Here is a 13,407-nt window from a genome sequence, read left to right on the forward strand (position 1 = left end):
CTTTCATGTTTTTAGGCGATGAGCTCTGAATGTCGAGTGGCTGCCACTCAGATGGACTACCGCTCAACCGGTCAAATGATGACGTGTAACAAGCAGGGATTGCGTTGTCAGAATGACGCAAGTCAGGTTTGCCAGGACTACGAGATCCGTTTCTACTGCACCTGTAAGTTCGTGCTGCTGTCTTTTTCGTATCTGTTATTTCGTCCGCCCGTCTGCTTCTGTCTGTCTCTGTCTCTGTCTGTCTGTCTGTCTGTCTGTCTCTCTCTGTCTCTCTCTGTCTCTCTCTGTCTCTCTCTCTCTCTATATATCTGTCTCTGGCTCTCTCTCTCGCGCGCTCTATGTCTGTCTATGTCTGTCTGTCTGTTTGTCTGTCTATGTCTGGCTCCCCTCTATCTGTCTGTTTTTCCCTGCCTCTGTCTGACTGTCTGTATGTCTGTCTGTCTGTCTGTCTGTGTGTCTGTCTCTCTCTCTCTCTCTCTCTCGCCCCCCCCCCCCCTCTCTCTCTCTCTCTCTGCTTGTTTGATTTTCGTTAGCTTTTCTTCTCGCAGGTGTTGTGTTAAACACGGCGTAGAAATATCAATCCCTATCAAAGCTGCTGTATGCGCTGGCAAATACTCCTTTTGATATAACATTCATAGCGCGCAGATAGAGATCGAGTTCTCCCACAGACAGTCGTTGACGAACACATGCATGGCACTGGTTTCAGGCGCGCCAAAACCGACCTTCACCCTGCCGCCAGGAGTGACCCCACCCCCTCCCACCCCGACCCCTCAGCCTGGTGTCACCCCGGTCACCCTGCCCCCCAACGAGACAGGCTTCGAGTGCAAGCACGGGTGGACACCCGTCTATAACTCCAACACCCCGGGTGGACCCGACGGCGGTGATCTGGAGACCTTGGAGAACCTGAGGAAGATTGCTCGCTTCTGCAACAACACCAGCATCGTTACCATCGAGTGTGTTGACCTCAAGACTGGAGTACTCGCCGAGCAAAGCGGGCAGAAGCTGACCTGCGACAAGCGAACTGGACTCACGTGCTACGATAAAGACCAGGCTGGTGGCGCCTGTGCTGACTACGGTGTCAGGTTCTACTGCGACTGTTACGGAAACAGTGAGGCGCCATTAGTTGTTTTGTTGTTGGTGGTGGTGTTAGTGGTGATGGTGGTGTCGTTGTTCTTTTTGTTGCTGATGTTGCTTGTGGTGCAGGTGTCGTTGTTGTTGTTTTTGTTGCTGATGTTGCTGGTGGTGTTGGTGTTGGTAGTGTTTGATGGTGATGTCGTTTGGTTGTCCTTTGGTTGTTTTGTTGTTGGTGGTGGTGGAGGTGGTGTCGTTGTTGTTGGTTTTGTTGTTGTTGTTGTTGTTGTTGTTAGTGGTTGTGTTGTTGTTGTTGTCATTGTTGTTGTTGTTGGTGGTGGTGGTAGCGATGTTGTAGCGGTTGGTGTTGTATTTTGGTAGTGTTATCTTTTTATTGTCGTGGTCATGACCATTGTCGTTCTCGTCTGTTTTCTCTTCTCTCCTTTTCTCATGTTGTCAACTTTCGTTTTTCCTTTCTATGAAAGAGAACTCTAAACTGTGGATTAAAATCATCCTTCGTATGAAATACTAATTAGTATTGCTGCCTCGAAGTTTGGCGTGAATGTAATCCTGGGTTCACCTGCTGCACGATACATGGAGGGAAGACAGCCTGAGGATAAAAGTATTATCTTGTTCACATTGACGTGAGCATGTCTAAATAGATATGCGTATGTGTAGGATATTAAAAACGGTTTAAAAAAATGTGCATTGATTCTGTTTTCTTCTCTGTAGCTGTCAACCCGACAACAACTCCACCGGTAACCAAGGTGACCCCTTACATCAACCCCCACACCACAGGCCCTGTTGTTTCTGTCACACACAAAGGTTTGTAGGAGACAAAGAGAAAGAGACAGAGACAGAGACAGGAAGATAGAAGGGGGAGGGAGAGAGTGTGTGAGACAGAGACAGACAGACAGACAGACAGACTCAGAGAAGCAGAGTCAAAGGAGAGAGACATGGAAAGACATAAAGTCTTAAAGAGACAGGCAGGGAGGTACAGAGAAGGAGAGAGTGAGAGAGGAAGCGCAATAGAGGGATGGAGAAAGACAACGTATGTGTGTGTGTGTGTGTGTGTGTGTGTGTTTGTTTGTGTGTGTGTACGTGCGCGCGTGCGTGTGTGTGTGTTAGTGTGTGTGTTAGTGTGTTAGTGTGTGTGTGTGTGTGTTAGTGTGTTAGTGTGTGTATGTGTGTGTGTGTGTGTGTGTGTGTGTGTGTGTGTGTGTGTGTTTACGATTGCATAGCTTGTCCACGACATGTACAACACAGTTTTTCAGCTAATCTTGTCAGTAGTGTGCTGCACAACATGTGATTGTTAAAGGAGATTCCACAGATGCTGCAAGAAACAGTTCTCAAGCGTTCCTGTCTTTCAGTGTGTGACGACCCACTGGGAGTGAACAACCCGTCCGTTATCCCACGGGACCAGCTGACAGCGACCTCTGTTTACGATGCGTCGAACGAGGCTTACAAGGGGAGACTAGGAGGCAATTCTGCTTGGATGCCTAGGTAGGTTATCGTTCTTTTGAGAGAGAGAGAGAGAGAGAGAGAGAGAGAGAGAGAGAGAGAGAGAGAGAGAGAGAGAGAGAGTAAGCGAGAGAGAGAGAGAGTAAGAGAGAGCGAGAGCGAGTCGTAGAGAGAGATCGAGAGAGAGAGAGAGAGAGATCGAGAGAGAGAGAGAGAGAGAGAGAGAGAGAGAGAGAGAGAGAGTGAGAGAGAGAGAGAGATATCGAGAGATCGAGAGAGAGAGAGAGAGAGAGCGAGAGAGAGAGAGAGAGAGAGAGAGAGAGAGAGAGAGAGAGAGAGAGAGAGAGAGATTACAAGAATATTAAGCATTGACATATAACATATATGCTGTTTTCACTGACACGCTGATGTCAAAATGCATGACAAATACCATTCATCACACTTTGTCTTTGAAACACCAATCAAACATAGGTGTTAAAGTATTCTCATCTCTCAGTGGCTACAAAATTAACAAAATGCCAGGTTATAAAAATTTACCATTCAGGATAGTTAGTTAGTTAGTTAGTTAGTTGTTGCTTTTTGGGTCCAGCGGACCATATAGGCCAAATCAGGACCTTCCATTCATGATAGGTACCGTTTCACACTTTCAAACACCAATCAAACGTAGCAGTCAATCTCTGCCCGTCTTTTCCATACAGGTTCATGGACACGGCTCAATGGCTACAGGTTGACCTGGGACGTCCTGAGCAGGTGACAGGTGTTGTGACACAGGGCCACCCCACACAATCGTTCTGGGTGACCAAGTTCACAGTATCTCTCAGCGAAGATGGAGCGACGTTCAATGCCTACCGCAAGCAGGGAGACACTGTAGACACGGTGTTCGAGGGCAACGCGGACAACACAAGCCCAGTCCACCTTCACTTTGACAGGGAGATCAAGGCCAGGTTTGTCCGGTTGCAGCCCCTTGAATGGAAGGACAAGATTGCTCTTCGCGTGGATGTCATCGGCTGCGAAGGAACCCCTACTGCTTACCCACCGTGGTACACTGGCGAGACACCCACAGCCTTCCCACCATGGTACACTGGCGAGACACCCACTGCACACCCACCTGGCCTAAGTGGTGAGACACCCACTGCTTACCCACCATGGTACACTGGTGAGACACCCACAGCCTACCCACCATGGTACACTGGCGAGACACCCACTGCACACCCACCTGGCCAAAGCGGTGAGACCCCAACTGCCTACCCACCGTGGTACACTGGTGAGACACCCACTGCCTTCCCACCATGGTACACTGGCGAGACACCCACTGCACACCCACCTGGCCAAAGTGGTGAGACACCCACAGCCTACCCACCATGGTACACAGGCGAGACACCCACTGCACACCCACCTGGCCAAAGTGGAGAGACACCCACAGCCTACCCACCATGGTACACTGGCGAGACACCAACTGCTTACCCACCATGGTACACTGGTGAGACACCCACTGCAAAACCAGTTGGCCACAGTGGAGAGACACCCACTGCCTTCCCACCATGGTACACTGGCGAAACACCCACTGCCTTCCCACCATGGTACACTGGCGAGACACCCACAGCACACCCACCTGGCCAAAGTGGTGAGACACCCACTGCCTACCCACCATGGTATACTGGTGAGACACCCACTGCCTTCCCACCATGGTACACTGGCGAGACACCCACAGCACACCCACCTGGCCAAAGCGGTGAGACCCCAACTGCCTACCCACCGTGGTACACTGGTGAGACACCCACTGCCTTCCCACCATGGTACACTGGCGAGACACCCACTGCACACCCACCTGGCCAAAGTGGAGAGACACCCACAGCCTACCCACCATGGTACACAGGCGAGACACCCACTGCACACCCACCTGGCCAAAGTGGAGAGACACCCACAGCCTACCCACCTTGGTACACTGGCGAGACACCAACTGCTTACCCACCATGGTACACTGGTGAGACACCCACAGCAAAGCCATATGGCCACAGTGGAGAGACACCCACTGCCTTCCCACCATGGTACACTGGCGAAACACCCACTGCCTTCCCACCATGGTACACTGGCGAGACACCCACAGCACACCCACCTGGCCAAAGTGGTGAGACACCAACTGCTTACCCACCATGGTACACTGGTGAGACACCCACTGCCTTCCCACCATGGTACACTGGCGAGACACCCACTGCACACCCACCTGGCCAAAGTGGTGAGACACCCACTGCCTACCCCCCATGGTACACTGGTGAGACACCCACTGCCTTCCCACCATGGTACACTGGCGAGACACCCACTGCACACCCACCTGGCCAAAGTGGTGAGACACCCACCGCCTACCCCCCATGGTACACTGGTGAGACACCCACTGCCTTCCCACCATGGTACACTGGCGAGACACCCACTGCACACCCACCTGGCCAAAGTGGTGAGACACCCACTGCCTACCCACCATGGTACACAGGCGAAACACCCACTGCAAATCCACCCGGCCACAGTGGTGAGACACCCACCGCCTACCCACCATGGTACACTGGTGAGACACCCACTGCACACCCCCCTGGCCAAAGCATTGAGACACCCACTGCCTACCCACCATGGTACACTGGTGAGACACCCACAGCAAAGCCATATGGCCACAGTGGAGAGACACCAACAGCCTACCCACCATGGTACACTGGCGAGACACCCACTGCCCATCCGCCTGGCCAAAGCGGTGAGACACCCACTGCCTACCCGCCTTGGTTCACTGGCGAGACACCCACTGCACACCCACCTGGCCAAAGTGGTGAGACACCCACAGCCTACCCACCGTGGTACACTGGCGAGACACCCACTGCTTTCCCACCATGGTACACTGGCGAGACACCGACTAAGGTGCCAGGTAAGCTGCACGTCATTTCTTTTGATTGCGTATTATGGTCCTTTTTCCAGACACTCCAGCTGGGTTGTTTTAAATGTTTTCAGGATTAATGTAGCTGGCTTCAAATATGAATTTATGCTGGTGATTGCGCAGACACATATAACCAGAACATTGTGTCAAAAGCAACTCTGTCTAATTCTTTATGAAGTTAAAGTCAGCAATGTTCACGTCAAGTTTGCAACACTCATTGTGTAATGATCCTTGAATATCAGAAGAGGGTCATTTCGAAAGCACTCCTTGTAGAATGTTAAACAAAATGTACCTGGTTGTGGCACAGTGTCGATTATCAGCAGCAGATGTTTAGGTACATTTACGCATTTTTATTGTAAATGTCAAAGCACCATCGGAAGGTAATATGTGTTTTCGTTTGACAAATGAGCACTAAGAAGTAGATGTCAACCACAGTGTTGCTGTCTTTGTGTACTTTTAGTTAAACGGAAGATTTCATAATTCCATGTCAGGAAGGAAAACGTGCACCAATAACAGGGGTTTCTTTGACATGGCCTCTAGCTCTTCATACATCGTGAGGAACGTCTCGAGAACAACTTATACAACAGAGAGGTTTACTTTAACTCAGCATCTTATATATGTTGTAGACATCGTGTCAGGATGGCAATGTGCACAACATATATGTTTTCTTTAACACGGCATCTTATGTTGCAGAATCGTGTGCAACGCCCTGAAGACAACTTACACAATATAAATGTCTTCTTAAACACTGCATGCTTTGTTGCAGAATCGTGGGCATTGTCGACACCAGAGAAAGGTTTTCTCTAACACGGCATCGTATGTTCACTGTGCACCCGAGGACAGCGTACACAACAGACAGATTTTCTTTAACACGGCATCTTATGTTGCAGACATCGCGTGCAACGTCCCTACGACAGCTTACGCCAGAGAAAGGTTTTCTCTAACACGGCATCGTATGTTCAATGTGCACCCGAGGACAGCGTACACAACAGACAGATTTTCTTTAACACGGCATCTTATGTTGCAGACATCGTGTGCAACGTCCCGATGACCATCACCAACGCACAGAAGGTAAAGGATTCCCAGCTGACCTCCTCTTCCAACTACCGACTCAGCACTGCTGCCTATCATGGCAGACTCTACAACGACTACAGCGCCTGGATCCCACAGTAAGTTTGTCAATCCGTGTTGCGCTTGTTTTCCAGAGGGTGAGGGGGGGAGGTAGAAGGCAACAGTGCGACTTTCTTCTCGGTACGTAGTGACATCCTTACAAGTGCCCCACAATACAAAGGAAGTCTCCTAGCAATCCCCGTGTGATTAACACAAATTATATGATTATGGTGTAATCAGTGTCAACAAACTCATGTCCAAATCCAAAATGCATTTGTAAAACATGTAACAACAAATAAATGTCCGCTGACTACTTGTGACAAAAGCGCGTTGAAAACGTTTAAATTTATATCCAAGGAACTGCGTTCAGGTCTTTATACAGCCATGAAGTAATGTCTCCAAAACTACAGGCGACCAGTACCAATCGCTAGTGTCAACAAATGTCAAGTGTATCGTAAAACACTCCACAGTGCACTCTCTGAGGAACCAAAGTCAGATCGTTTTCGTTAAACAGCATTGAATTGAGAATGAAAGTCGCTTGTTCATTTCAATTCTTCTTCTTCTTCAGCGTTCGACGATGGCTGTGTCTAGATTCTTTGGCCCGTGATGTTGACGAAGTGGGCTGTCGTTCATTTCAATGCTTTTTATTCTCTCAGGGACCAGGAGAGTAGTTCCGCATAACTCTCACTTTTTGTTGTATATATTAAGAGTGCTTACTTCCCTTAATTGATATTTGAATTGCTTTAACTTACGTCCACAGGACCACAGACGGCAACCAGTGGCTGCAGGTGGACCTGGGTCAGCCCATGGCGGTGTCCGGCATCCTGACCCAAGGCTCGCCCTACGATGACCGCTGGGCCACTGCCTTCCTCCTCCGCTACAGCAACGACAGCTTCAGCTTCAAGACCTACACCAGCGGCAGCAGCAACCAGCCCATAGAACTGAAGGGGAACAGTGACCGCAGTAGCGTAGCAAGGAACGATCTGACGGCTCCTGTGACTGCTCGCTACTGGAGGCTGGTCCCCACCTCTTGGGCGCCTGCTGGCATCGCTGTGAGGTTCAACTTGCTGGGATGTGAGGTCAGGTCGACGTCCACGTCTACCAGTGGAGTGGGAGTTACACCCACCGCTGTGCCCACGCTCGTCCCCACATTGGAACCGAGTAAGAGAGAGGCTTGGATTTTGTTGTTATTGTTGTGATGGTGATGGAGGTGGTGGTGTTGTTGTTGTTTTGTTGTTGTTGTTGTTGTGGTGGTGGTGGTGGTGGTGTTGATGATGATGATGTTGATGATGATGATGATGATGATAATGATGATGATGATGATGATGATGATGATGATGATGATGATGATGATGTGTTTATTCCTTACTTTAATGAAATTAGCGTGCCATCACAATAAAAGTTTTGATTACTGACTTGCTAACGATCTCAACAATTCCTGCTGATTATGTCTTTGTTTTATCCCTGCACCTCGTGTTTGCTTGCAGTCTGTGTGACTAAGATGGGACTGGAAAACTACAGACTAGTCACTGACAATCAGTTCACGGCCTCCTCTATGCTGGACAAGACCCACAACGCCGCCATGAGTCGTCTGACCCTCGACTATTCCTCGGCTTACGCTGCATGGAGGCCGGAGTAAGCCTTTTCTTGATTTGAAAAAATATTATTAAAAAATTGAAACAAAACATTCTAATCAATTTGATTGCCAACGTACTAAATCAAGAATTAAAAAAACACCAAAAGGTAACATTTTTGAAACGGATTCTTCAGGACAAAACAAACAAATCACAAGAATCTCGACCCAACGGCCTTTAAAGTGGACACACAAGAGGCACAGCAGACGAAAATAAATACATTATTCTGTGACTTAATAACATTATAATGTCCCCAAGATAGTCGCAGCAATGACAAGACAAGGTTTTATTCTGTTTCACACTCATGACATTTACGTTCATAGCTATGAACACAGCAATACATGTTATACCATTGGAAGTTCCTGCAAAGGGATTTTAGGGAAAATATCCAAGCTATCGGGGACTCGGACGTGTATAAGGCCAAAAAAAAAATTGTCTGTTTCTGGTCACCCGACCGACCCTAAATTTCGGCGCCGACCCTAAACTTTTTTTTTCCAAACTCAAAAATTTTTTTGTTTGTTTTTGTTGTTGGTGGTAAAGGACAGGGTGAGAAAATGAACAACAAAAACGTGTGAAAACGAAAGTCCGCTGACGATTTGTAAATGTGTTGAGTGTCTTGTCTCTATGTATAGTGAATCCAGTCTCTTTGCGCGATTTTTAAAGTTTATTGGTCTACATTTGGGGTAAAAAAATTAAAAAAATAAAAAAAAATCCCTACCTACCGACCCTATTTTTTTTAGCCATGTTACCAGAAACAGACAAAAAAATTTGGCCTAAGCAACACCGGTATATGATCGTACACCCCACCACGCATCTCTCCAGGCTTGAACATAGAATGACGGCATCCATCCACTCCGGAATTCGTCTCTTGGCCACTACTGCCACCGTTGACGTTGAATCTGCTTATCTCTAACCCATTCCTCTCCTTTGTATTCCTCTTTTTCCCCTCCTTCCTTCCTTTTACTGTCTTTCTTTATAATGATTATGTAACGTTTATTATGCTATTAATATATTTGGTTTATTTAGACGAATTGTTCAGCCGCTACCGCCTTACGTTGTAATGTCCATGCAGGAACACCACTATAAGCTTCTAGTTTGTTGCTGTTACCTGTGTATTTTGTATTCATCATTTCATGTCATGATTGTAACTTTTGTTAAAATAAACTTTATGTATCGATTGAACGCTGGATTTCCCTTCTTTGAGCCATGTGACGTCAGAGGCCGACAAAACTTCATATTTAGGCGGCCAGCCGAGACTACAAAATAGTGCATGTTTGTGTGCGTTCAATCATAAAACTAAAAGGAATTCTAATCAGAATCGATCGATACATAAATGTTATTTGTATTTTTGACCAAAATATGACATTTTACACAGATCTCAAAAGTCATCGTTCACATCGACCGCTAGCGCGGTCTCGGAGGAACACTGACTGTCTCGATCTGTGTAAAATGTCATATTTTGGTCAAAAATACAAATAACGTATAATGTTCAACTACAACAACAACAAAATCTGAAGTTCATCGTGATAGTGAACATGATGGTTTACACGGACGGACATGTATCTTCAAGCCTAGCCTTTCTCTACTTTTCTTCGCTGTTCTCCAGCCCATCAGACCACAACCCATGGGTGCAAGTGGACTTCTTGGAGCCCAAACTACTGTCCGGCGTGATGCTGCAAGGACAGTGGCCAGTGACCTTCCACGTGCAACACTCCATGGACGGTATCCACTTTGAGGACTACATCGACACCCCTGAATCCATGCCGAGGGTATTCACTGCGTACGGCTACGGCAGGGAACCCACGACGCAAGTCTTCAACCGCAACATCATCGCTCAATACATCAGAATCGTTCCGATTGACGTCAACGAAAATATGGAACTCAAGTGAGTATTTTTCAATATCTGTCTGTAAAATTGATAATGCCATAGTGAATCTTCAGTTTTTGTGCCAATGTGCAATAGAATGTTTTGGTTGATGAATATTGCTAGGATTTTCTTCTAAAATGTTAAATGCGACTTGAGTGGGCAATTGTCAACATATGTCTGCAAAAATGTATACGTTTACGATTACTCTGCGATGTTTTCGTGAATGTGCAATAAGATGTTGTAGCCTACTTCAGGGATATTGATAGCAACTATTTTCTTTGGTGAATTTGCCAAAATGGTCTCAAGAGTATCGGCAATTGTTGAAAGGTTAATGTCATCATGAGCACAAAATTACCCCGCCGTAAAAAAACAAAAACAACAAGAAATTCCTCCGAGGTAGGAAAAACACCCCCGTCCTTACCATTCTCACTGCCACCAACTGAGAAGGTTATTTCCCTTTGACCATCAATATGTCCCTCTATAAGTCCTTCTAGAATCTTAATCCACCAATAACTCCCTAACCGTGTGTTTGACTGGTCCCAATGTTTGTAAGGACCGTCTCAGGAATGTATAGAACCTGTTCACCAAGTTTGGTGATGATCGGTCCGTTCATTCTTGAGATCTATATGCGAACACAAACAAACAAACACATCGACCGAATCCTATACACAACCCTATACCGGGGGTGTAACAACCATTACATGATTTAGCAGTATTATAGCTTTTGTGTATGTTACGCTGCCCATGGGATTACTTTTACTATCATATAATGTCAATGAATGTTACTTACCCTTGGTTTGGTCTCGGAGACATTCTAGTTTGCTGGTTTTTCATGCTTATATTCCTAACTGTCTTTGTTTTCTTTTTGTATTTGTTTTTAAAGGTACTGAACTTGTCAAATCCAGGTGCACGGAGCCTCTTGGGCTTTTAGTCATACCTCAGGCAGCTATCCGTTAGAAGAACTACCAAGTTTCATTGACTTGCACCCAAAGAGTCAAGAACTGCGATTTTTTTACGAATTAATTTCGTACTCGGACCCGGCTGGTCTTGACCTATTTTTGGATCTAAATTTCACCACATCATGCACAAAAAGACACGTCACTAAGCAAACTATGTCAGACGTCATCATGAGTTTGTGTAAAACAAAATCGAGGCCGGAATCACTCAGTTGAATCGAACTCCGACCAAACACCAACGTATTAACTAGGTTAATTTATGCACTCGCGTGAACAAGAAACTGTCGAGCTTCACAGATGTCGTCTTTGGGTAGTTTTGGGTTTGTTTTACTACCATATGAGGATTTTTGAACTGTAAATGCACTCAGCTGCAACAAAAACGCAAAACGAAGGCTGTGAGCTGCACTGTGCCTTTAATGTCTGTCTTTATTATTGAATGCTTTGGTTATTTTCATCGTTTCTACAGATTCAACGTGCTGGGCTGTAACCCATCCAGGCCCAATGAGGAAGTGACCACCGTCAGCCCACCAGCTAGGGTTGATGAGACACCCACTGCATTCCCACCATGGTACACAGGAGAGACTCCCACAGCTTTCCCACCTGGTTACACAGGTGAAACACCCACTGCCCAGCCAGGTGTTCCCTCGGGTGAAACACCCACTGCTTTCCCACCGTGGTATACTGGTGAAATCCCTACGGCTAAACCAGGTTTGTCATCAGGCGAGACACCCACTGCCTACCCACCGTGGTATACTGGTGAAATCCCCACTGCCAAGCCGGGTGTCCCCACAGGTGAAACACCCACTGCCTTCCCACCGTGGTATACCGGTGAAATCCCTACTGCTAAACCAGGTGTGCCATCAGGCGAGACACCCACTGCCTACCCACCGTGGTACACTGGCGAGACACCTACAGCGAAACCACCCAGTTACACTGGACCCACGCCCCCAACAGGTAAGCAGAACTGATTTTGTCTGCGACCCCGGCCCTGATACTTTTATGTTGTCCTTCGTCAGAGCTGTTACATAATTCGTTAAAGAAAAACATTCCTGTTTGAAGAATCACAGTACTCAAAGCTGAACTTGTGTGAGGCAACACAGAAATGGACGCCCTGCAAGCAATAAACGCTTTTTGGTCTCCAGCTTTAATTTTGATTGAAGCATATTTATGCCTGTATTATGCGAGCTCGTTTGTGGCTGTCATAAAGGGACGGAAGAACAAGCAGACTCCACACTTTCTACCCAGCTTCAGTTGACGTGCAACAACTGCTTGCATTTGCTAAACGTAGGGGAAGGGCTCCTAATATGGACCACTTTTTGTTTCATGCTGATAACTGCTTTGTTTTCTTGTGAAGAAGTTTCATTTTGTGTTTGGTAGTCCTTCTCTCTTTGGTTAACCGTTGGGCCTAATTAGAGTAAAATAGCTTTGATAGACATTCAGCAAAAATTAAATACATAAAAAATCACAAATGGTCCTTATTAGGCGCCCAGGCTCCTAATCTGGACCAGTAAAGCGGCCTTCGCGAATCACTGTCAAAAGCCCCCTATACTTCAAAATAACATGATACAACTTAGTGTGCAAGTCAGACTAATTAAAAGATGCTTTAGATTTATCTGTTTTGGGTTGATGAGAGCATTATTTGGAGCACACCAGGAAACTAAAGAAGCTTATCAAAAACAGAGTGAAAATAAGTGAAATTATCAACTTCCACGAAAAGAAAACTATTTGTTATATTTTTTTTAAATCTCGAGGGCTAGTTATAGGTTATTTTCAGCAAGCTTCTTAATGAATTAATGAAAATAGCCTTTAGCTTTTAATTTCTTCGATTTGTTGAAGTTGGTCCATATTAGGGAACTCACATATACTTTGAGATTGTGCTATTATTTTTTGTTTGCAGAAGAAACTCGGGGTCAAAACTGCTAAAATCTAACAAATACGGTCTTAGCTCTCATATGTATATAGCAAATTTTGTGTGATAAAAGCTTTGGCTGTGGACAGAAACGAGTTCCTTTTAGGCGGCAAATTTAGAGTGAACGCTGCCAAAAGTGAAAAAAAGAGAAAAAGCCTAACGGTTTTGAGGTTTGTGTTTTTGCAACTGTTTTGACATGTGCAAGTTATCCAGTGAGGGTGCATACAGCGAATGAAATTGTTTTTATCGCTCTAGCGCCGTTAGTTTGTCAGAACAGGAGGTGGTCCATATTAGGAGCCGGTCCATATTAGGAGCCCTTCCCCTACCTAGTTTCGTCTCTCTCAAGCCTTCTAGCTCTAGATGTGGCACAACCGAAGAATATACATACAAGCTGTTTTCATGTAGACTCAACTTTAACTTCACTAAGAGGGGCTCATCATGTTATTAGTATGTTGCGTGTTTTGACAATACATTGTTCTAGG

The 13,407-nt window shown here is 46.3% G+C and overlaps 1 protein-coding gene across 1 annotated transcript in view; it reads left to right on the plus strand.

Annotated features, from left to right (window-relative positions):
* LOC138981212 (uncharacterized) overlaps nucleotides 1-13,407 on the plus strand; it is a 128,247-nt gene that overhangs the window by 50,800 nt on the left and 64,040 nt on the right. The window contains exons 34-43 of the mRNA XM_070354059.1: nucleotides 16-163; nucleotides 707-1,108; nucleotides 1,804-1,896; nucleotides 2,442-2,574; nucleotides 3,231-5,440; nucleotides 6,477-6,618; nucleotides 7,320-7,720; nucleotides 8,047-8,194; nucleotides 9,800-10,078; nucleotides 11,483-11,970. Coding sequence (XP_070210160.1) covers nucleotides 16-163; nucleotides 707-1,108; nucleotides 1,804-1,896; nucleotides 2,442-2,574; nucleotides 3,231-5,440; nucleotides 6,477-6,618; nucleotides 7,320-7,720; nucleotides 8,047-8,194; nucleotides 9,800-10,078; nucleotides 11,483-11,970 — 4,444 coding nt within the window. The remainder of the gene's footprint in view (nucleotides 1-15; nucleotides 164-706; nucleotides 1,109-1,803; nucleotides 1,897-2,441; nucleotides 2,575-3,230; nucleotides 5,441-6,476; nucleotides 6,619-7,319; nucleotides 7,721-8,046; nucleotides 8,195-9,799; nucleotides 10,079-11,482; nucleotides 11,971-13,407) is intronic.

The sequence above is a fragment of the Littorina saxatilis genome, linkage group LG12, assembly GCF_037325665.1.
Source record: "Littorina saxatilis isolate snail1 linkage group LG12, US_GU_Lsax_2.0, whole genome shotgun sequence".
Taxonomy (NCBI): domain Eukaryota; kingdom Metazoa; phylum Mollusca; class Gastropoda; order Littorinimorpha; family Littorinidae; genus Littorina; species Littorina saxatilis.